The sequence below is a fragment of the Oppia nitens genome, unplaced genomic scaffold (assembly GCF_028296485.1).
Source record: "Oppia nitens isolate AA-2021 unplaced genomic scaffold, nextdenovo-longstitch-racon4-pilon3 scaffold6_pilon_pilon_pilon, whole genome shotgun sequence".
Taxonomy (NCBI): domain Eukaryota; kingdom Metazoa; phylum Arthropoda; class Arachnida; order Sarcoptiformes; family Oppiidae; genus Oppia; species Oppia nitens.
Genome location: NW_026533250.1, coordinates 6,947,501 through 6,972,510, shown reverse-complemented (window position 1 = coordinate 6,972,510; position 25,010 = coordinate 6,947,501). Strand labels below are relative to the sequence as shown.

Here is a 25,010-nt window from a genome sequence, read left to right as displayed (position 1 = left end):
AAATAATAATAATATAGTGAGTGATATAATCATAATAATAATAATAAAAATAATATATGGAAAATATATAGAGTTAATAATAATAAAATATATAACATATTTATTATATAATAATAATTAATAATAATAATAATTCACAATTTATAATAATAATCAATGACAATTGAATTAATTTTTAAAATCGCCAAAAATAAATTAATTACTAATTAGATAATAATCAGACAAACATATTCAATATATATATAAACTAATATATATATATATTTATATATATATTTTGTTAGGTTAGTGATTGACACACAAACACACACTTTTAACAGCAACCACTTCCCTGATTAGATCCCTGGCTACCAGTCGGTAATGAACTGGTCGGTGAATGTTGGGGTCCTATTTTGATACCGTTTGCCTATTATAAAAAAAATCAAACAAACAAACAATAAGTTTTTTTTTTAAATCAAATTATTAACATATAATTATCAACAAAACAATTGACAAACAAATTAACTCAAAATATCCAATCATGCAATCAGTTAGTTAGCCTAAGTGATAGCATATGTCACACACACACACACACACACACACACACACACACACACACACATACATACATACATACACACATACACATACACACACACACACACACACAAACAACTATACTGTAAATGTCATCCATCTATCCATCAGATGCTATCCCAACCATAACTTCTTTATTATTATTATTTTTGATGACATATTTTAGTTGATAGGATCAGAAATGACAGACACAAACACACAGACAGGGAGACAGACATAAAGGACACAAATTGGCGACAAAAAAAATCCACAAATTATCTGTTAAGTCAATGGCTGACTGGTCTAACTTGTCTACCAATTACTGCCCGTAATTTTGTGGATAACATATGACAATCATAAACACACAGATAGACAGACAGTGGACACCAATTGGTGGCCACAAAAAAACAACAACAAATTATCTGTTAAGTCAATGGCTGACTGGTCTAACTCATCAACCAATTAATGCCTGTTTTTGATGATAACATATGTCAATCACAAACAGACAGACAGTGGACACCAATTGGTGGCCACAAAAAAACAACAACAAATTATCTGTTAAGTCAATGGCTGACTGGTCTACCAATTACTGTCCGTTTTTGTTGATAACATATTGACAATCACACAGACAAACAGATAGACAGTGGACACCAATTGGTGGCCACAAAAAAACCTAACCAATCATATGGTTTGATTACCTCATTGTTAATGTCGAAGACGCCTTCCTGTATCTTCTCGTAGATCTCTTTGGCCGTATTGATGAACGCTTCCTCGACATTGGCCGCCGTTTTCGCTGATGTTTCCATAAAAATCAATCCGTGTTCCCGAGCAAAAGCTTCGCCTTCTTCTTTCTTGACCTCACGACGGGACTCCAGATCGGACTTATTGCCGATCAACATAATAACCATATTGCTATTGGAGTGTTGTCGGGCGTCCTCCAGCCAAGTAGTCAAATGATTGAACGTATCCCGTCGGGTAATATCGTAGACCAACAGTGCACCGGCCGCTCCGCGATAGTACGATCGGGTAATCGATCGGAACGCTTCCTGGCCGGCCGTATCCCATATTTGGAGTTTGATTTGTTTGCCGTCGATAGTGATCATACGGGCACCAAATTCCACACCAATGGTCAGATCGTGTACCGGCTGGAAACGTTTGTCGGTAAACTGCAAGAGTAGACACGATTTACCGACACCAGTGTCGCCGATGATTATGTATTTGAATAGATAGGCGTACGACATGTTGTTGGTGGTCACGGGTTGATCTCGCGCGGGAGTTGATTTGGTCAGTCAGTCAGTTAGTTGGTTTGGTTGGTTGGACACACACACAGGCAAACACACGGCTCAATTGGTCAGCAAATAGCTTCGGTAATCAAGTGGTCAGCAGTCAGTCAGTGTCCTCAACAACACAAACGTATGTCTCGATAGTTACTATAGTATTGAATGCAATGAATGAATCACTTATTAAATGCTTATATAATATAATAAACAAGTGTTTCATTCAATACTGTATTCAATACTATTTACTGTATAAACAGTTTTTATTTAATGTATTTATTATATGTTTGAGTCGTCAACACATCATATGACAGACATTTTAGTATTCAATATACAAACAAACAAACAAACAATCAAACTATTCATATATGACGTACACTTCTATTATATATTTTTTTTAAATTATTTTTTTTAAAATAATTAAAAAATTAAAAATTTTGTTAAACACTGTTTTAGTGTAGAGCACTGGTAGGTTGAATGGGTAAAACATTATTTAAAAAAATTAATTTTTTTTTTAGTAAGTTAACTAATTATGTAATCAACAACAAAAAGTCATCAAGTTACTTTTAGTAATAAATAAATTATTTAAAAAAAAATTGACACATGTTGATAATATATAATTTTTTTAAAAATTGTCTAGCCAATTAATTAATTAATTAAATATATATTTTTTACTATTAAACAATATTTACTTAGAAATATTTTAATAGAAAAATATTGACAGAAAAATTACATTTTTAATATTATTATTATCTCATATAATAAGTTAAATAAATATTTTTTAAGTTTTTTAAAAATTTAATGTTTATTTAATTTTTAGTTATCAGTAATATTATATAAAAATTTGATAAATAATAATAAATTGAAAATTTCAAGTTCATTGACAATAATTTTTTATATATATATATATATATATATAGTTCAATAAAACTGATTAGAAAAATATAAATAAATAAATAGATAATAATAATAATAATAATAAAATAAAAACGTTTGCAAAACAATATAATAATTAGTGATAACTAGTGATAAAAAACAAACTAAAACTATATATAAAAACTAAAAATACTTAAAAATTGATAAAAAAAATATATAATTTCGAAATAATTATTACAAAATAGTTTTTATTTCGCGCGTCACGTCTTATATGAATAGTTGCACCAAAAATACCTGATTTACTGATGAAAGACTGTATAGAAATACTATTGAAAACAACAATTCAAATAAAACGTTACAAATATTATTACAAATTTTTTTTGCTACCCTTTTATATATACAAAAAAATAATAATATCTATATTATAAACATTACATAACAACTATGTATTAATATTCAGGGATTCAATCAAATCAATCAAACAATTGGTCACATAATCAGTGAATTGTATTTTCAGATAACATGTGTTGTTATTATTATTAGATTTTTTTTGTTGATATTTTCGTCGGTAATAATAATCGGGTTTCGGGAAAAAGTTTCGGTCAGAAAACAGACAACAAAATCAATTGGTGTTTATAATCCGTCCGTCCGTCCGATTGGTTTGTCTGACCGGATGCGGCCATCAGTGGTTGTGACCAGTGTTTACCGCTAATAAAACTGAAGTTTTATTTTGTAAATACCGATACCGTGTGCGGTCGCGGACATAGTTATCGGATTAATACATACACTTAGCTATCGTGTGTATTTGTGTGTTGGCCACCAATCTATCAAAAAAAAATGTCTTCACATGACAGCCGCGGAAGCGGTAGCGGATCTATGCCGCCGATGATTATGGCCACTCAGACTACTATTGTTAATAAAACAACGACCGGCGGCGGCGGCGGTGGCAGCGGCAGTGGTGGCAATGGTAACAGTGGCGGCGGCGGTAGCGGTGGTGGTGGTGGTGGTAGTGGCGGTAGTAGTGGACAACAACAGCCGCCACTGTTGGACGACTTTGAGTATCCGTTTTGCGACGACGTTTCCAAGTATGACAAAGTGGCCAAAATAGGACAGGGTTTGTGTTATTGTGTTTGTTTATCACTTGATCAGATCCACAGACAACTAACCATTCAATCCAATCAATTGCAATCTTCAGGTACTTTCGGCGAAGTATTCAAAGCCAAACACAAGCAGACGAGAAAAATTGTTGCCCTGAAGAAGGTATTGATGGAGAACGAGAAGGAGGGGTTCCCGATCACTGCCTTACGCGAGATTAAGATACTTCAGCTATTGAAACACGAAAACGTTGTACCATTGATCGAAATTTGTCGGACAACTGCTGTCAACGAATCCAACAACAACAACAACATCAAAGGCTCGAAACCTACCGATGCGGCCAACAAAGCATATAAGGCTACGTTTTATCTGGTGTTTGAGTTTTGCGAGCATGACTTGGCCGGCCTACTGTCCAATGTTAATGTGAAGTTTTCGTTGGGCGAAATCAAAAAAGTTATGCAACAACTGTTGAATGGCCTGTTTTTCATACATAGCCAGAAAATATTGCACAGGGATATGAAAGCGGCCAACATATTGATTACGAAAAACGGTACCTTGAAGTTGGCCGATTTTGGACTGGCTCGGGCCATATCGACGTCGAACAAGAATCAGGCTAACAGGTATACCAATCGGGTGGTTACGTTGTGGTATAGGCCGCCCGAGTTGCTGCTCGGCGAACGTAATTACGGTTCACCAGTGGACTTGTGGGGCGCCGGCTGTATAATGGCTGAGGTAGGCTCGGAGTGATAGCTCCTCTAACATTTATGGGACAAATATCTAATTTATTGTTTTATATGTCTATCCCCTTTTACCCGTAATAGATGTGGACCCGTAGTCCGATAATGCAAGGAAATACCGAACAAAATCAGATTAACCTAATCAGCCAACTGTGCGGTTCGATTGCACCGGAAGTATGGCCGGGTGTCGAACGACTAGATCTATACAATAAACTAGATTTACCGAAAAATCAGAAACGAAAAGTCAAAGAACGACTGAAAGCCTACGTCAAGTGTCAGTACGCGTTGGATCTGTTGGACAAACTGTTGATTCTGGATCCGAGTAAACGATTGGATTCGGATTCGGCACTGAATCACGACTTTTTCTGGATGGACCCAATGCCGCAGGACTTGTCGAAAATGTTGTCCCAACATTCGCAGTCGATGTTCGAGTATCTGACACCCGCTCGACGTCGGGCACAGGGTGGCCAACAGCCACCGATGCCGATGCCAGTCGTTGGCGGCGTTCATCCGCCGCCGCACGGTGTTGCCGGCGTACATCCTCAACAGCGGCCACTATCGGCAGCCGACGCCCAGTATGTGGACAGAGTTTTTTAATGAGAGAGAGAGAGAGACGCCAACAAAAAACCCAATTAATTACCGGGTAATGAGTATTATCCGTATGATTATGTAATTAACGTTATTATTATTATTATCATTAATATTATATTGTATTATATAATTACTAGTAGTTATGATGAAAATGTAGTTTCATTTTGTATACTTTTTTTACGATATTATTATTATTATTCAATGAATTTAAATGAATTTTTGTTTTGTTTTTTGTAAAATTCATTACGACTATTATTATTATTATTTTTTGATATATAAAAAAACAATTTTTGACAAATTTATTTATTATCTCAAATAAATTTATGATATTATTATTATTATTAAATAAAAAAAACTAATTTTTTTGTTTAAATTCGATAATTTTTGTTTTTTTTTTGTTTGAAAAAAATAACATATAAATTATTGCCATTTTTTTAATTATTTATTTAAATAATTATTAAGTGATAACTACTAATGTATAATATTTGAGAAATTATCTGAAATTATTAATACTATTAATATACCGGTAATAATAATAATAATAATTATGTAATTTAGATTTTAGATAATATTAAAATTAGAAATTATCAAAATATTGAAATTATTTATTTAGAGACTAAAAAAAAGTTTTAATAAATTATTACATTATTATTATTATTATTAAAATATTAAATTAATAAATTGCAGTGTAATCTAATAAATTTAAATAAAATAATAATATTTAGAAAAAATAATTATTTATCAAATGCTATACATTTATATTGATTGCGTATATTTTTTGTTGTTGAAATTAATGCAAAAATTAATTAATTAAAAATTATCTGATTGGATTATTATAAATATAATTTATTAAATTATATATATAAATAAAGCAAAATTTACATATATAATTATAATAAAATATATCAATTTTTCAAACACATTGATTGATTTTTTTTGTTTTGTTTATTAATATAAAAAATAACCAATTTAATTAATTACATTGATTTTAATTTTAGCATTGGCACAGGTAGTTAATTATCATTGTTTTATATTGTATTTGTTTTATTATTATCAGCTTATTAATCGATGATACGGACCTCCTAAATGGTGATGGGGGTGGGGTGGGTGGGGTAGACAAGCATGTTATTAAATTAATCCCAGGCATAGCACCCATGGGTTTTAATAGAGGTTTAATTGTTTTATTAAAACCAAAAAAAATACATTTTAGTTTTAAAATTTTTTTGTAATAAATACTGTATATATATATATATAAACTTTTATTTTCTAATAAACAATTTATACACTTATTGTTAATTTAAAATATTTTATCATATGATTCATAATGTACTTCAAAAAAAAAAATTAAAAAATAAAACACATATATATAGTCTCTAAACATAGAAAGCGTTTTTAATTTCAATTATTTTAAAATTTTTATATACAATTCAATACATTTTGTTTGCCTCATTGAAAGCATTGCTAATCGACAATACGTTTATTAAATATATATATATATATTTTTTTGTGTGGCTATTAATTACTTACGTAAAGTGTGATTATATATATATATATATATACATCACATTCAACACATGATATTATGGTATTTAATATTATTATTAATAACCATTTGGTGGGTATATATATATTATATATAGACAATAGGTTTTAACATTTTAAACATAATAGGCTATTAAAGTCACGCAATAAAGTTGAAAGAAAAACGTGATATAATTAAAAATAAAAAAAATTTAATTTATATAATAGATTTTGAACTTAAACTTTAAAAAATATTATATACAGTATATATATATATTAATAATAATACTTTTTTTTATTATTAAACAAAAAATATATTTAATATATACATAATTATTATTTTTTTGTGAAACTATAAATATATTTAATAAATTAATAATTTTTGCTACCGTTTTGATTAATTAATAATAATATTTTTTTCTAAAAAAATCAATTTTATTCAACTTTTGACATACTTTCTAATTATTAGAGAGAGAGAGAAAAAAAATAACTAAAATTTTAGTTGTATTTAAAATCTTGAATATTAAATTAAAAATAAAACTAATAAATATTGCAATGATATTGAAATTATAATAATAATAAAATAAATAAATAAATATTTTTTTATATTGATTTCTATTTAATCGATAATTTGTAATTAAATTATAAGTTTTTTTTTAAAAAAAATATTTTAATATTTACTTTATTTAGTTCATATTTTTTTTAAGGAGTGTTTATTGAATTATTTATATACATATTATGTCAAAATAATTTCACACACATATATATATGTGAAATTATTTTGAATTAATTTAATTATTAAATTATAAATATTTATAAAAAAATATTTATCATAGTATTACGATAATTGTTTTCTATTTCAATATATATATATAGTATATATATATATATATATATATATATATATATATATATATATAGTATAATTTAAATTATTTTTAAATGTTTTTTTTAAATCAAAAAAAATCAATGCAAAATATAAAAATAGTATAAGCAATATATATATAATTAAATTTATGTTTACAACTTATACAGTATAAAATAAAACAACAAAATAATTTTCCTAAAAATAAAGTTATATAATATTTATTATACGGGAAAAAAATATATAAACAACAAAAACGTTGACCCAAACAACGTTAACACTAATCGGTATTTAATAAATAATTAAATAGTATTTATATATATATATCAATACTTATATATATATATACTGTATATATCATAATATTTAGATAGTCTTAAAAAATAAAAAGTAATAAAATTATACACTAATAATAATAAATCAATTAATACTCTATATATATATATATATATATATTGAATTGGATGGCATACCTAAGTTTATTATTATTATTATTATTATTATTATTATTATTATTTTCAGGCATACCTGTGCTGTTCATAGGGATCGTCCAATTTTGTTGTTGTTGTTGTATTTTATTATATATATATATTATATATTGTTTTTATTTTGTTAATTTCAAAAAATAAAATGCTATATATAGATACCCCACCACCACTACCATCATAACCAGTAAAAAGCTTTAAGCATTGATTTTTGGGTACAAATATAAAAAAAATTATCTGATTTTTTTTCTGTACAAAATTATATATACTGTATATAAAATGTTTAGTATTTTAGAAACAGTTTCTCATTTATAATATCATAGTATAAACTATATATAGTATATATAGAGTTTAGAAATGATTGCATTTTAAAAATAGTTTGTTATATTTTATACAAAAAAAATAAATAATTTTTAATAAAAATTAATATGCCTTATAAAACGTGAATATAAAACATAATAATAATAATAATAACAATTTGAATGGAGTTTTCAATTAAAAAAGTTTTGCCAATTATTTTATTAGTAATAATCATTGATATCAGTCTATTCACTGATAATTGTCTAACATTTATGATTAAAGGTATTCAAAATTAATCAATCAATCAGTTTTAATCAATCAATAAATTAATGTGTGATTTGTTTTTTTTGTGTTTGTTTTGTGGTTATCCATCAATTTCAAAGGATCCGATACCAAACTGGAGGCCGGCCGTCGATGTCAACTACAGGGCCAGTACTGCGATCTGATGAGTCCAAGCAAACAGTGCTGTCCGGGCACCAGTTGCGGCGTCCGACGTACCGGCGATCATGTTAGCAATCTGTGCGTTGTTTGCCGTGATTTAGGCCAACCATGCAGTCTGACAGTCGATAGCAGCCGACAACAGTCGTCCTGTTGTTCAGGACTGGTATGTATGAAGATTACAGAGTTTGCCAGTGTTTGCAATCCTAAACGCCATAAGTTTTCATTGAATTTTGTCCCCAAATCCTCCTATCAGTCCAAAGATTTTAATGATAATTATTGAATTAAATTAATAATAATATAATTTAATTAAATTAAAATTTTAATAATATATAATAAATTAATAATAATATAATTTAATTAAAATTTTTAATAATATATAATAAATTAAATTAATATAATTTAATAGAAAATTTTAATAATATATAATAAATTAATAATAATATAATTTTTTTTAAATATATATGATATTAATGTTTTATTTTTGTTGTTAATATAAAATATTATTTGTATTTTTGTTGTTTTAATATAGATATTAAATATTTAAAAATAAATAAATTTTTAAATTCAATTCAAACAATGTTTTTTTTTGTATTTTTCTAGTAATTTTTTTATTCAACAAATTAATTATGTTAAAAAATCATTTTTAAAAATTTATATATAATATTAAAGATATATTAATGTTATTTTTGTTGTTACTATAAAATATTATTTGTATTTTTATTGTTGTTGTTTTAATATAGATATTAAATATTGAAAAATAAATAAATTTTTAAATTCAATTCAAACAATGTTATTTTTGGTATTTTTTCTAGTAATTTTTTTTATTCAACAAATTAATTATGTTAAAAAAATAATAGTATGATAAATGAGATTTATATAAACAACAAAAACAAAAAAAAATGTTAGATAAAATTTTTTGTTACAAAATTAAAAAACAAATACAATTTACAATTTTAAAAAAAAGTTACATTACTTAGCATTACATAACACACAAATTACACTAATTATTAATATTACTTAAACAAAACAAAAAATATTATACATATATATAAAAAAAACAACAAAAAAACCTAAATAACCAAAAAATAATTTGATAATAATATAATAGAAATAGTTATAGTAATATATATATATAATATAATTATAGAAAAATACAATTATTTTCATTAATAAAAACATATTAAACAATCAAATATTACATTAAAAAAATTATAGTAAAATAAAATACATAACTAATTAATTAATTAATAATTAATTAATAATAGTTAGTAAATTATTATTGTAATACAGTATATATATATATATATATATATATAATTATAGAAAAATACAATTATTTTCATTAATTAAAAAAAATATTAAACAATCAAATATTAGATTTACAAAATTATAATAAATAAAATACATAACTAATTATTAATTAATTAGTTAATTAATTAGTTAGTATATTATTATTATTAGTTATTATTAAATTAATCTTTTACATTTATACCAGAATCCATTGGGCAAATCACTTTAATTATTAATTATTATTATTATTATTAATAACCAAAAAAAAACAAACAAATAAAAAAAACATTTGTTAGTATAGTATATATGAATTAGTAAATTGAAAATTAGTTTTTTTTATAAAAATTTTTTTTAATTATAATTATTATTTAGCAAATAATTAGTAGCTTTTGTCTAACTCTTTGATGTCCCGCTTGTATAGAGTCCAGGCGTGACCCGAATGGTTGTCATAGTTGCGGCCATTTGATAGACAGCTTCCGGTCTTGATTTTGTAGCCAATGTCCAACAGTTTGTTGAGCACCCGTACGGGTGCGTCCTCTACACGAAACTTCCAGTAGCGGCCGTGCGGGTCGTATTGGGATTCGCCCTAAAAAATTAGTATTTTTTTCGGGTTTTTAATTAATTAATTAAATTATAAAACAAAAAAAAAATGTAAGAAAATTGTTTTTTAGACCTAAAATAACTTTTATATATATATGATATATAAAAATAGCACTATTTTTGTTGTTTAAATAAAAATCATAAAAAATACGGTAATAAGGAAGTCATAAATTAATAGTGAAATTGATTTCCTAATTATTTATTGGGGTGGGGGTGGGGAGGAGGGTAGGTATGTGTAAAATATCAACTTTTATTTTATTAATATATATATATAGAAATATAGAAATATAGTAATACCTGATAAAAGATGGTATCCTTGATGATAGTTAGCGGCAGTTTTTCGTGAAGGTATGGGTCAATACTGGACAGTCGGGTCGGTCCACGATGAAAGTCATCGGTAGATACTAATACATAGGACATTATGGTGTGGGGAACAGTATGTACAGTATGTACAGTGTGCGCGATATTAATGATAATATATATATATATTTAAAACTACTATTAAAAAAAACACTACAAAAAAGACACTTTTTTCTATAGTAATGATAATAAAGTTTCTAAAAAGTGTTTTTTTAAAAAACAGTTTTTAAAACTATTACTAAAAATTAATACACAATTAAATAATAAAAAAACTACTGTAATTCACTGATTATATATATGTTTATTATTATTATTATTATTATATTATTATAATAATAGGTATTTAACAACAAAAATATTTATTAATAATATTGAAACCTCTTTAACACATAGACACAGACACACAACTAAATAAAATAAAAAGTGAAACTTATTTTTTAATTTCAATGTTAAGGCCAACAAAACTAATAGACAATGAGTACTATAAATGCACAGCAATTTAAAGTACGATTATATTATAGTATAAAATTGAAACTTTAATAATAATAACACCAATTATTTTTTTGTTTGAAAATGAAAACTATTTTATTTGATAAAAAAGTTTTTTCTTTACTATTTATTTATAGATAACAAACACACAATAAAAATAATAAATGTTTTTTGATGTATGTGTGATGTGATGTGATATCTCCTCTTCAATAGTAGTAGTGGTGGTGTTTAAAAACAACACGCAATCCATCAGTCGGTTAGCTTTTTTAGGTTTGTCTATCAGTTAACAGGTGTTTAGGTATAGAGAGTGAGAGAGAGAGAGAGAGAGAGAGAGAGAGAGAGAGAGAGAGAGATAGATGGGGGCAATGGGGTGGCACTGGTATGCAAAAGGGTTTACCACACCATATATGACCACAAAAATACAAACAAAAAGTGTTATAATATGTGTCTAAAATATATATACAGTATATATATATATAATTAATTTACTTTCACTTTTGTTCAAAAGTCAAGAAATTTATTACAACAAAAATTGTTTAAAATTTATTTCATAAGTATTTAAAAAAAAATAATATAAATAACTATATTTTTTTAAAAATTTATTGAAGACTACTATTGTCTAATTGTAAAGCTTTTAATAATTAATATTTTTTTGTTGTTGTTGTAAAAATACGGTTGCCTTCAAAAAACTTTATTATTATTATTATAATTATAAATATATTGAGATTATGTATATAATAAATATTATTATTATTATTTTTTGTTGTAAATAATTAATTTCGTGATCTTTTAGATTAAATGCTATTTTTTGTGTGTGACTGTACTAACTAACAGTTGTAATTAAATTTATTTGTTTTCAAATATTATTTATTATATATATGCTATTATTCATAATTTTTTTTTGAGAAATTTATATATATATATATATTTCATGTGAATATTATATTTTCTCAAATAGTTTACAAGTATTTTTAGTATTATATTTTGTTTGATGAATACAATAAAAATAAATTTAAATCACGATCTTATTTAAAAAATATTTTTTAAAAATATTAATAATTTATTTTTTGTATCTAAATATTTTTTGAACACACAATTCAATTCATTGATATGACAATAAATTTTTAAAAATTATTTATTATTAAATATATATAATAAAACAATATATATATAAATTTGAAATCAATTTATTTTTTTTATATAACATTTTATAGTACAATAAGATATTATTTTAATATTAACAATAATAATAATAATAATATATTTGTCATTTATAGTAAAATAAAATAAAAATTAAATCATTAAATAATTTAAATGTTGTTTTTTATTTTAATCTAATTAATAGTTAATTTTTTATTTATTATAAAAAAAATTTCAAACAATTTTTCTCACTGATTAAATTGGATTAAAATTAGTTTGTATATAAATTATATATACTTATAAATTTATATATGTATATATATAGTGTATAATATATGGGAACAGGTGGTTATTTATGGTGTATGTCCACATGATTTACAATTATACAATAATATTAATATAATTAATTAAACTAAACTATACACACAAAAAATGTGTGACTATTCATAATTAATAACAAACAAAAAAGTATTTAAATAAAACTAAAAAACTAAAAAATATAAATAAATTATCACCAAATCCTTGACTCTGGTTTAAACTTTTTTAAATATAAATAAATTGTATCTTTGTTTGCAGTCAATTGTTTTTTTTGTTTGAAAAAAGTCATATATTTAGTCACGAAATTAATCACCAGAAAAAACCTTAAGGCAGACAAACATTTTTTTTAGTATAATTTTGGGGTTAAATAAATAATTAAATGATTTTAATATAATTAGAAAAAATAGTTATTTTTTGATTACTTATTCAAAGTTACTAATTAGTTAAAATTAATTTATTGCTTTAAAAAATAGTATTATCATTATTACTATTATAAACTAATTTATATATATATATATATATATCTTATAAATAGTTAAATTGATATAAATTATATTTTACAACAACAACAAAATTTTATCAGAAATTAAAACTAACATTTATTTTTATTATTTATTTTGTTAACAAAAAAAAATAAAACAAAATTAATTTAACACACATATACGTATTGTTTGAGTTAATAAATAGCATAATATAATTGTGGGTGTAATTTGTTAATATAAACTAATTATGCAAATAATATATACAGTATATTAACTAATATATATATATATATATAACTTTCGGTAATCACATACACATAAACTAAACTATTAATTATGTTTTGTTTGTTTTAGTACTTTAAGTAAATAAAAATTATATATATTTAACATTTAAAAAAAATATTGTATAATTATAAATTGTAATTTACAATAAATTAGTTGATGATTGAAGACATTGAATATATATATATTAATATAATTTTTGGTTTGTTTGTTTCAATTGCTTTAATATACCGTAACTTATAAAACAAAATTACTGTATATTTAGTTATCATGTTAAGGACACAAATTATTTTTATAAATTTATATTTTTAGTTTTTTTATGCTAATTATAAATACACAACAAAAAAATATTAACAAATTATTGTATAATTGATTTACACAATAGATATTATAATTACTATATTATAGTATTGTACTAAAAACATTGTATATAAATTATTTTCGTTTTATTTTTTATAGTTAACATTTTTTATTAACATTTTTTAATTTATTATAAAACAAAAAATCTAGTATTTTATAATTTTAAAAAAAATTTTATTAATATTTTTAATTACTAAACTAGATTTGAATCCCAAAATAAAATTGATTAACAAATTACTATTACTATTATTACCTTTAAAAAAGTTATTGTAATAATTATTTTACGATAATTTGATATTTATATAATAAAAATATTATATATTTTATTACCTTATATTTTTATATACCTATTAATTTTACTTATATTTTTTACTTTAACTATACTTTATTGATTAAAAAACATAACATAAGTATATATATAATTAATTAATAACCTCTCAAAGTTAATCATTAAATATATCATCATATATTTTATAATAATAATAATAATTAATAAAAAAAGTTTTCAACAACAAAAAAAAACTATCAATAATTACAATTAACTAAACTATCAATCAATCAATTATCTCAAAAACAATAATATAATTGAAATTATAGACACAGCCTTACTGTTAGGTTTGACAGCTTATGTATATATTATATAATTGTATAACTGGTTTATATATATATAACTAATTGAAATAAAAAATAACATAAAACACATGTGTGTTATCATAGATAATACAGTGTATATAACTTTACCAAAAAAAAATAAATAATAAATCACTAAATGATTATTTTTGAAAAATTTATAAATTAAAACATTTTACTAAATTATTTTATTACATAACTTGCGTTAGTGGTATAACGGTTAGCATAGCTGCCTTCCAAGCAGTTGACCCGGGTTCGACTCCCGGCTGACGCATTTTTGTGTGTACGCTTAAATGTTTTTTTGAATAAATATATATATATATATATATATATGTATCTATACATGTATAATAATATCAATGTATTTCTAGACAACTAACAAAAAAAACTGATAGTGTTTAACAAACAAACAAAAAAAATAAACTATTGATTATTAAATACATAAATAAATAACATTTACAAAAAATACAGTATATTTTAATTAATTATTTAAATTAAATTTATTTAATTTTTTTCAATAATAATAATAATAATAAATTTATTATTCATCATCGTCATCATTTTATTTTTTTGTACAATTATTATTATTATTAAACATTTTTGTTGTTAAATATTTATAAATAACTCTAAAAAATATTGATTCAAAAATTATTTTTTTTATGACTACTAATAATTAAAAAAAAAACTTATAATTATTTTTATTATAAATATTTATTATTAATAACTAATTTGTCGGCTCTTCGGATGTCTTTTCTTTGGCGACATCTGTTTTCTTGGCGTCGGTTTTCGCTTCATTCCAACCTTCGAGTCCTTTAGGCAATGATATGTCTTCGTCTAGACTACCGGTTCCTTCGACAAACTCTTCGTACGTCGACTTCTCTTTGAACGGCCGTTTGCCTAACAGTTCAATCATATCGTCTCTGTTTAGTATCTCTTTTTCCAATAATCTTAAGGCGACCTAAAAAAACAATTAGACGATAATCTTAAAGACATTTACAGAAACAACAACAAAACAATACCTTTTCGACATCGTCTTTATGTTTGGCAATCAACTCAATGGTCCGATCGTAGGCCTGGCGGACCAGTTCGCGGACTTCGCTGTCGATCAGTTGCGCCATTTCTTCGCTGTACGGCTTATCGACAACCATATCGCCCGGTTGTGGCAAATCAAACGACAAGTGGCCAACTTTATCGGACATACCCAACTGTACGACTTGGGAGTAGGCATTTTGGGTGACCTTTTTCAGGTCATCCTGTGCACCGGACGTTATTCGGCCGAAAAATGTCTGTTCCGATGCCCGGCCACCCAATGTCATACACATCCGATCGAATAGTTGTTCTTTGGAGTAGAGGTACTGTTCTTTTGGTAGGTACTGGGCGTAGCCGAGTCCCATACCGCGCGGTATGATCGACACTTTCAGTAGGGGGTCGGCGTGTTCCAGATACCAACCGCACACTGCATGGCCGGCCTCGTGATAGGCAACCGTACGTTTTTCGTCCGGTTGGAGGACTTTTGTTTTCTTTTCGAGGCCAGCAATGACCCGCTCGATAGCCGACTCGAAATGTTTCAAATTAATCCATTCGTTGAGATCGCGAGCGGCTATCAGTGCGGCCTCATTGCATACGTTAGCAATATCGGCACCGGTAAACCCCGGCGTCAGGGCAGCCATTTTGCGGGCAACATCCAGTTTGTCCAACTGGGTCTTCAAAGGTCCCAAATGTACTTTGAATATCGATGCCCGACCTTTGATATCCGGTGGCGGTACAAATATTTGCCGATCAAATCGGCCGGGCCTGAGCAGGGCCTGATCGAGTATATCGCTTCGGTTGGTAGCGGCCAATACTACGACATTGGTTGTCGTATTGAAACCGTCCATTTCGACCAACAGCTGATTCAGTGTGTTTTCCTGTTCAGAGTGGCCACCAAAACTACGGCCACCGCGTTTGCGGCCGACGGCATCGATTTCGTCGATAAACAGAATGCACGGAGCATTCTTGCGGGCCATTGTAAACATATCGCGTACACGCGATGGTCCGACACCGACAAACATTTCGAGGAATTCGGAACCGCTTACCGTAATGAACGGTACGGCTGCTTCGCCGGCAGTTGCTTTGGCCAGCAGGGTTTTACCGGTACCGGGCGGACCAGTTAGTAGTGCACCTTTGGGTATCTTTGCGCCCAAATCCAGATACTGTTGCGGATTCTTCAGAAAGTTTACAAACTCCATGATTTCGATCTTTGCTTCTTCACAACCGGCGACGTCTCTGATGTTGAGGAATAATAAGAATAATAAACAAATTACAGTAAATGAGTCTTAAGACAAACTTCTTGATCGGATCGGATCCACTATTACTAGTACTACTACTCACTTGAATTTGACGCCAATATCGGTCGGATTAATCAGTTTAGCAGTTGACTCGCCCATACCGAAAATGCCGCCACCTTTGCGGCCGGCCTTACCCATACCGCCCATCACATTGGATGCCCGTCTCATTGACCAAACAAGAAAACCGATTATCAGTAGAGTGGGTATAAAACTGACAGCACTTGACCTAAACAATACAAAACGGACAGTCATATGATTAGCATAATCTAATACATAGGTCGGTCAGTCCACCCCCCAGTTAACCTACCCGTCCATTTCGGTCTTATAGACTACGGGTATAAAGTTGGTCGGCTCGATGTTCATCTCTAGCTGTATGTTCTCCAGATTGCGTTCAAATGTATCGACACTACCGATATTGAACCACAAAATGTTGGCCGCGTCGCCCGAACCCGGCACAAATCGTATGCGTACCCATTTTTTGTTGACCACTTCCAGTTTGTCGACAATACCGCGGGACAAGTAGTTGTTGATAAACTCTTTCCAAGTGATCTCCTTATAGCGCATCTCATTGTAGGCCAGAAGACCTACGGTAACCGATTATTGAGAAATAAAAACACAAAAATCTAGATCTAATGTCGTCAGTGGTCAGTGTCGGGTCAGTCCCGACATCAATACCTAACACTCCCAAAGTGGTAGCCAATGCAATGTTTGTCCATCGATTGGCTTCTTCGCCACCGCCGCCGCCACCCTTTCCGCCGCCGAAATTCAAATTGTAATCAAACTTCCATTCTTTCGGTTTCGATGCCTGAAAGCCTTGTTGTTGTGGTCCAGACTTTGACGGCGGCGGCGGCTGTGGCGGAGGTGACGATGATTGTTGACCTTCGCTATTGGCCTCTGGTTTAGCCGCCGATGACTTTCCTTGTTTGGTAGTTGTCTCGGCCGCCGCCGCCGATGGCTTTTTTGAACCGCTTTTCGGAAAAAACTTTTCAAAACCTTTGGGCACTTCTTGATTATCGGCGGACATGAATATCATTGACCTTAACTTTACTAATAAATCATTATATTTCGGTAGGAAATGGCTGTCCTCTAGTAGTCGTAAATTTCGTTTAACCTAATGGATCGGTAGATCAGATGATTGGATCAGTTTAATAGATGATAGACAAAGACTTACATAGTTTTTGCTGACCAACGACGACGGCTTTAGTAACGCTTTTCGTATAAATCGGTCACTTATTTGCAGATTTTGATTGATATTAATATTGAATGCATTTATACAGCGAAAAGCCATTTGATTTAAAAAAATTTTTAATAGTTATGATAACTATTATTATTATATAATAATTAGTTTTTTTATTAATTGATTTAGTGGTCACTGATTGTATGATTTTTATTATTATTAGTATTATTTGATAATAATATCATAATTGCAATCATATTGTAAACACTTTACTAATACATGTTATTTAATGTGTTGTTTGTGTTTGTCATTCAATATATACAGTATATACAGTATATATATGTTTGAAGTGTGTGTTTGTAGTGCAATGTAATAGTAATGCAATGCATAACGTGTTTCGTCATATAATGTGTCAAATAATAGTCAACAATACTTAACGTTTAGTTAGTTATTAATTATACATTAAGTATATTAATAGTTAGTTATTAATAATATTTATATATTTAAAAAAAAAAAAATAAATAAAAACATTTCATTCAATTAGACATTTATATTGGTTTCGGTTTTTTTAAATAATTTTTTTTTTATAAAAAAAGAGTTAATAAATATAATAATCAATAGAAACTTGAATTATTTTAATTAAAAAATAGTTATTATAAAATTTTCAACAACAAAAAAAATTAATTTTATTTATGTAATTGTAATAATAATAATAATAATTATAATTATAAATTAATTTTTACATTTAGATTACGTTAATATACAGAAACAAAATTAATTTATTAAAATTTTACTAATTTTAAAAAATAAATTAATTGTCTATATATATATATATATAAAATTGAAACACAATTATAATAAATTATTTTTAGATTAAATACATGTTTGAATATTTAAAAAATAAATTATCTTGGTAAAAAATATTTATTATTACTTAATTTTTTGTTTAGCTACTGTACACAAACACCCGTTTAATACGGTTAATACCTTTCGGATTAACAAACGGGTCGTTAATTGCCGACTCTTTCGATAACCAGACGGACATTCCTTTCGAGCCACGACATAATCGACCTGTCCTTCCATAGGCCAGATATGTACGGCCAATGTATAGTGTATTCAATTGTTTCAATTTCCGGTATCATTGACTTCCGATTGCAGCCTCTCTGGCCAACAAACAGACAGGTGCTTGAATAGTGCTATATAAAAGGCCCTGTTCTCCGGGCGCCTATAGTCTAGCCGACAGTTGGCCTGTGTTATGTTGAACAGCGGATGAAACGTATGTTCAATACAATACAGAGCCCGCTCTGGACATTAGTAGTAGTAGTAGTAGAGGAAAGGGATGTAAAATATAAAAAACAATTATTAATTGCACACTATTATTAGGAACTATAGTTAAGTTAAAAATAAAATTAAATAAAAATTACCGATTAGTTCGGCAGCCATTTGACTGTCTAAACATCGCTGAAACTGGATCAATGTGTCGATATGGTAGTGCCAGTGATGTCGTTTTTTTTTTTGGTTGAAAATATCACAAATTTTTAAAACATTTGTTGAACATAATCAACAATAGTGGACACTTCGGGATGTGTCCACATATGGACGTTCATTGCCGGACAAAATATTAATGGTTTAGTCAAATCCCAGGCCCTGACTATCGATGTCAACAGATTATCGCAAATACCGACCGATATTTTGGCCAATGGTGGCCCACTTTCGCAGTTCAATGTGAAGCACTTCATCGCCCAATTTGTGTCCCAATTGTTGCCATTCATCGCTATCTCTATAGACTTTATAGTGACCACTAATTTCATGAAAATTATAGAAATGTAAGGCGTGTTCAGTGGTCACCAATCGGACCTCTATTTGCCGATCTTTATTATCCGACAAATCTGTTAACCGACGATTCAATTGATCCAATAGTATGGGTGTCTTAATGGCAGCAACTGATCCACAGACCATCACAAGAATGTTAATCTGATCCGACATTTTAGTGTCAATTTTAAATAATGTTATTATTCAACTGTAAATCAATTGATAATTAATTTTATTAGTTAATCAAATCAAATGCTTTATATAATGTATGACTTGAATGGTTTTAAAATTAATATCATTGACCGTAACTTTACTAACAAATCGTTATATTTCGGTAGGAAATGGCTGTCCTCTATAGTAGTCGTTTAATTTCGTTTAACCTAATGATGAATGGATCAGTATATCAGATCAGATGATGGGATCAGTTTAGGTGATGATAAACAAAGACTTACATAGTTTTTGCTGACCAACGACGACGGCTTTACTGTAGTAATGCTTTTCGTATAAATCGGTCACTTATTTGCAGATTTTGATTGATATTATAATATTGAATGCATTTATACAGCGAAAAGCCATTTGATTTTAAAATTAAAAGATTTTTTTTTTTAATGATAACTATTATTATTATTATATAATAATAATTTATTTATTTTTTTAATTGATTTAGTGGCCACTGATTGTATGATTTAATATTATTATTATTTAAGTATTATTTGATAATAATATCATAATTGCAATCATATTGTAAACACTTTACTGTTGTTAATACATGTTATTTAATGTGTTTGTCATTCAATAATATACAGTATATATATATATGTTTGAAGTGTGTGTTTGTAGTGCAATGTAATAGTAATGCAATGCATAACGTGTTTCGTCATATAATGTGTCAAATAATAGTCAACAATACTTAACGTTTAGTTAGTTATTAATAGTGTATTGATTAATAATTTTTTATACTCTATTAAATAGTTGTTATAATAGTTGACAAAAAACGTCAAATAGTTGTTAAAATAGTTATTTAAACTGTATTAAATAGTTGTATATAATTTCCAAAAAAAGCCAAATAGTTATTGAAATAGTTATTTATTTTCTTATAAATATTTCAACTGATATATAATTCACTTGTTTTCAGCATATTTACAAAAATGATTTATATAAATAAACTTAATATTTCTATTGTTAAAAAAGTAATATGAGTTGATAACAGTTTACACATTTTATATAATTTATATAACTATTACTTTTTGTTTTTACTTATATTTGAGCAATATTTTACAATTTAATGCTTATATTTTTCAAAATAACTGAAATAGTTATTTATAAGTTTTTATAGTTGCTAACCTAACAAATAGTTATTTATAGTTATAATAAAATTTCGGAAATAGCGTCCACTGGTCAAGTTCGGTGGACATACTAAGTCCCAGTTATAAGCGTTAAACCGACAAAATAATTTTTTTAGTTGGAAATCAAGACACTAGTTATTAATATATAAAATTTATATATAAAGAAAATTAAGAAAATAATAACATTTTTATGTTATTTTCATTGCATTTTAAATTCACTATTAAATTGTATTTTTTTTTTTAATATCAATTAGTCAATCAATGAGACCATAGTTTGCAATCAATTGTTTTTTTTTTGATATTATAATTTCAAACCATTCAAGTCATACATTATAGCATTTGATTTGATTAATAAATTTAATTAAATTATCAATTGATTTACGGATTGATTAGCATTTCAAATTTGATGACCTAACCTAGTTTATTGTTTTTTAATAAAATTTAAATCTTATTTAACCTGTATATAAATTTTTATAAAAATTAAATAATTTTAACAAAAATTTAGAAAATCAAACAAGTTATGATATGTTTTATAAATTATTATGTTTTAAAAAAAAAAAATATTATATCTATAAATTATAATTACCCATTTAACTGGGTTGGTTTAAAATAAATTAAACTAGGTAAATAAAAGTTTTATCTAGTAAATTTTTACTTTTTAAAAAAAATATATCTATAAATTATAATTACCCATTTAACTGGGTTGGTTTAAAATAAATTAAACTAGGTAAATAAAAGTTTTATCTAGTAAATTTTTACTTTTTAAAAAAAATATATCTATAAATTATAATTACCCATTTAACTGGGTCGGTTTAAAATAAACTAAACTAGGTAAATAAATGTTTTACAATAATTTTATCTAGTAAATTTTTACTTTTTTTAAAAAAAATATTTATTTTTATATTTATGATAAACTTACACTGGGGTAATCAAAAAAAATTATGAAAATAATTAATTAAAAATATCAATATATAAGTTATATATATAAAGTATTTTTTAAAAAACCATTTATTCGGTCAAAAAAATTAATTCATATAAAAAAATTATTATCAAAAAAAAAATCAAATTATTTTTACACAAAAAAGATTTTTATTTAGTTTTTTTTTATAAATTAATGATTAAGTGTAGTATTTCATCAAAAAAATAAAACAAACAAACAAAACAATTGTTTTTTTTTGTCAAAAAAAATCAATTTCATATTCACATTATAATTATAATAATAACATAACTATTATTTGGAGACAATTTTTTTTAAAAAAAAATCACTGCAATTACCGGTAATTATTTTTTTTCATATAATTTATATATATTTATATATATAATATATATAACAAATTTAATGTTAAACATCAATCATTTTTTTACGATATGAAACAACAACAACAACAACAACAACACCTATACATACAATAGTTATTATTATTAATTATAATTAAATTATTATTATTTAGTTTGTCTTAAATATATGTAAATTATGACAATAATTATATCAATATACTGTATATATATATATATAAGAGATCACAATATTATTATATGTATATTTGAGTTATACATTAGTAGTAGTAGTAGTAGTAGTTTATCAATCAAATAGTTTGACGCCGAAAAAAATATATACCAAAAAAAATAAAATCAATTCAAAAAATTATTTGGCAATTAATTTACTGTCAAATGAAACCAAAAAAAAAAAAAAAAAAAATTAGAAATAATGATCAAAAAAAAAACATAAAATAATTCATAGCATATGCACAGTATTTATTGCAATATATTATTATTATTATTATCGGTTATTATCGGTTAATCGTCGTGTGGATCGTCCTCCTGGTCCTCACTGGATATGTCGCCCTCGTTGGGCACGTCGGCCATATGTATGTTACTGAGTAGGTCGCGCATGGCGTCCAACAATGAGGTAACACTGCGCCGCAAATCGGTAGTATCGCCGACAGCGGCGGCGGCCGGTCGTTGTGCACCACCGCCTCCAGCGGCCATCACATCATCCTCGGCTAACTGTCGTTCCAATTGTCGAGCCATCGCCCGATTTCTCAATGCAACTCCACCGGCGCCGACAGCGCCGCCAACAACAGCACCATCAGCACCACCGGCGGCGGCCAGTTCTTCGGCATTAAAGTTCGGTAACCACGATCGTAGAAAAACGCTTAACAAACTCTGGTCATCGGCAGCAGAGCCGGCACCGGCACCAGCAGTCGTCGATTGTTGAGCACCGGCCGGTTTTTTGGGTCGACTATACGATACAATTGAATCGGTTGGCGGTAAGGGATCGTAGCCGAAGATCGAGTCTTTAGCTAAATCCTAATATAATATATTCAGAATTAATAAAACATATTCTTCAAGAGATAGAGATACCACCAAATTGTGGTGATAATTGTTTTTTTAAGACGACTAACATTTGGAAGCGCCAGCTGTGCATCTTTAATGCCCGACAGTATGACATGTCGTAAGACATTCCTCGGAGTTCCGCCACTTAGATATTGTTTACGTCTATGTTAAACAACAAATTAGTTATACAATCAATACAAACACCCGTTTTCACGGTTACGGTAATACCTTTCGGAGCATAGATTAACAAACGGGTCGTTATTGGCGACTCTTTCGATAACCTGACGGACATTCCGCTCGAGCCACGACATAATCGACCTGTCCTTCCATAACAGATATGTACGGCCAATATATAGTGTATTCAATTGTTTAATTGCTGGGGTCATTGACTTTTGAGCACCGTATTGAAAGTAATCGCATCGGGCAACTTGCGGATCGGGTTCGACACTACATTTTTCTAACAGTTCGGGTAGTATAGCCGGAAACATTATCAATGCTTCCTGTATGTGTTGGTCAGCCCGGTCCGTGAGCTCTGGGGTTTTCTGTGACATATAATAGAGTGCCAGTGATGTCGAGTAACGAAAATTGGGAAACAATGACAACTTTTTTGTTGACTCCCATTCCTCGTTCAGTGTCAACAAATAGTCGTATTGTTCACAACGTAGTGCATAGAAGTCGATCATCAATAGTACGGCCAGAGGATCGCCTTCCGGATCGAGACTATAGTCAGACCAATAAAAAAAACAAAATTTTTTTTTGAATACCATTTAAATACCGCAATAATAATTCCCGTATGAATGCCAACAACTAACCTGAGAATTAGTTTACAAAACTCCAGTGCCGTCCGATTGCAGCCTCTCTGGCCAACAAACGTCAGGTGCTTGAAAAGTGCTATATAAAAGGCCCTGTTCTCCGGGCGCCTATAGTCTAGCCGACAGTTGGCCTGTGTTATGTTGAACAGCGGATGAAACGTATGCTCAATACAATACAGAGCCCGCTCTGGACATTAGTAGTAGTAGTAGTAGTAGTAGAGGAAAGGGATGTAAAATATATTAAAAAAACAATTATTAATTGCTCACAATTAGGAACTATAGTTAAGTTATAAATAAAATAAATAAAATTACCGATTAGTTCGGCAGCCATTTGATTGTCTTCGGCCATACGACAGACATCGCTAAACTGGATCAATGTGTCGATATGGTAGGGATGGGCGTTGAGTATGGCCACCAAATTGTCGGGATTATAGCTGTCGACGGCGTCCATAAAGGCAAACTGTACCGTCTGATAGGATCGGCTGTGAACGATATTGAACCGCAG

The 25,010-nt window shown here is 27.7% G+C and overlaps 5 protein-coding genes, 1 non-coding gene and 1 pseudogene across 6 annotated transcripts in view; 2 read left to right on the top strand and 5 right to left on the bottom strand.

The window, feature by feature from the left end:
- Positions 1-246: 246 nt before the first annotated feature.
- Positions 247-2,067, bottom strand: LOC128962621 (ras-related protein Rab-2). Its single transcript, XM_054309009.1, has 2 exons — positions 1,254-2,067; positions 247-406 (listed from the first exon to the last, which is right to left on the bottom strand). The coding sequence occupies exons 1-2, from the start codon at positions 1,794-1,796 to the stop codon at positions 314-316; spliced, it is 636 nt and encodes a 211-aa protein (XP_054164984.1). The 5' UTR covers positions 1,797-2,067; the 3' UTR covers positions 247-313.
- Positions 2,068-3,197: 1,130 nt separating this feature from the next.
- Positions 3,198-5,249, top strand: LOC128962620 (cyclin-dependent kinase 9-like). The gene is made up of 3 exons (XM_054309008.1): positions 3,198-3,822; positions 3,904-4,535; positions 4,625-5,249. Exons 1-3 carry the CDS (start codon positions 3,546-3,548, stop codon positions 5,135-5,137), a joined length of 1,422 nt encoding a protein of 473 aa, XP_054164983.1. The 5' UTR covers positions 3,198-3,545; the 3' UTR covers positions 5,138-5,249.
- A 5,163-nt stretch (positions 5,250-10,412) lies between these two features.
- Positions 10,413-11,053, bottom strand: LOC128962849 (uncharacterized). The gene is made up of 2 exons (XM_054309248.1): positions 10,931-11,053; positions 10,413-10,619 (listed from the first exon to the last, which is right to left on the bottom strand). The coding sequence occupies exons 1-2, from the start codon at positions 11,051-11,053 to the stop codon at positions 10,413-10,415; spliced, it is 330 nt and encodes a 109-aa protein (XP_054165223.1).
- A 3,843-nt stretch (positions 11,054-14,896) lies between these two features.
- Trnag-ucc (transfer RNA glycine (anticodon UCC)) lies at positions 14,897-14,968 on the top strand. The gene has a single exon. It is a non-coding gene; the product is annotated as a tRNA-Gly (tRNA).
- A 426-nt stretch (positions 14,969-15,394) lies between these two features.
- On the bottom strand, positions 15,395-18,323 carry LOC128962588 (AFG3-like protein 2). The gene is made up of 6 exons (XM_054308970.1): positions 18,193-18,323; positions 17,697-18,132; positions 17,329-17,605; positions 17,065-17,247; positions 15,714-16,959; positions 15,395-15,652 (listed from the first exon to the last, which is right to left on the bottom strand). Exons 1-6 carry the CDS (start codon positions 18,307-18,309, stop codon positions 15,419-15,421), a joined length of 2,493 nt encoding a protein of 830 aa, XP_054164945.1. The 5' UTR covers positions 18,310-18,323; the 3' UTR covers positions 15,395-15,418.
- Positions 18,324-19,152: 829 nt separating this feature from the next.
- Positions 19,153-20,555, bottom strand: LOC128962286 (phosphopantothenoylcysteine decarboxylase-like; annotated as a pseudogene).
- A 2,443-nt stretch (positions 20,556-22,998) lies between these two features.
- LOC128962931 (transcription factor 25-like) overlaps positions 22,999-25,010 on the bottom strand; it is a 3,185-nt gene continuing 1,173 nt past the window's right edge. Inside the window, exons 3-7 of the mRNA XM_054309361.1 lie at positions 24,818-25,010; positions 24,506-24,692; positions 23,922-24,413; positions 23,762-23,855; positions 22,999-23,666 (exon numbers count right to left, since the gene is read on the bottom strand). The exon at positions 24,818-25,010 is cut by the window's right edge and continues 699 nt beyond it. Of these exons, the coding sequence (XP_054165336.1) occupies positions 23,154-23,666; positions 23,762-23,855; positions 23,922-24,413; positions 24,506-24,692; positions 24,818-25,010 (1,479 nt within the window). The 3' untranslated portion in view covers positions 22,999-23,153. The remainder of the gene's footprint in view (positions 23,667-23,761; positions 23,856-23,921; positions 24,414-24,505; positions 24,693-24,817) is intronic.

Bases quoted from the DNA above. Each gene is read 5' to 3' on its own strand.
- LOC128962621 (XM_054309009.1), bottom strand. From the start codon at position 1,796: ATGTCGTACGCCTATCTATTCAAATACATAATCATCGGCGACACTGGT. The intron at 407-1,253 runs GTAATCAAACCA...TTTTTATAATAG, and splicing joins TCTTCGACATTAACAATGAG to GCAAACGGTATCAAAATAGG.
- LOC128962588 (XM_054308970.1), bottom strand. From the start codon at position 18,309: ATGGCTTTTCGCTGTATAAATGCATTCAATATTAATATCAATCAAAAT. The intron at 16,960-17,064 runs GTGAGTAGTAGT...CCTCAACATCAG, and splicing joins GATATTGGCGTCAAATTCAA to AGACGTCGCCGGTTGTGAAG. The intron at 15,653-15,713 runs GTATTGTTTTGT...TTGTTTTTTTAG, and splicing joins ATAAAGACGATGTCGAAAAG to GTCGCCTTAAGATTATTGGA.
- LOC128962849 (XM_054309248.1), bottom strand. From the start codon at position 11,053: ATGTCCTATGTATTAGTATCTACCGATGACTTTCATCGTGGACCGACC. The intron at 10,620-10,930 runs GTATTACTATAT...CTAATTTTTTAG, and splicing joins AGGATACCATCTTTTATCAG to GGCGAATCCCAATACGACCC.
- LOC128962620 (XM_054309008.1), top strand. From the start codon at position 3,546: ATGTCTTCACATGACAGCCGCGGAAGCGGTAGCGGATCTATGCCGCCG. The intron at 3,823-3,903 runs GTTTGTGTTATT...TGCAATCTTCAG, and splicing joins AGTGGCCAAAATAGGACAGG to GTACTTTCGGCGAAGTATTC. The intron at 4,536-4,624 runs GTAGGCTCGGAG...TACCCGTAATAG, and splicing joins CCGGCTGTATAATGGCTGAG to ATGTGGACCCGTAGTCCGAT.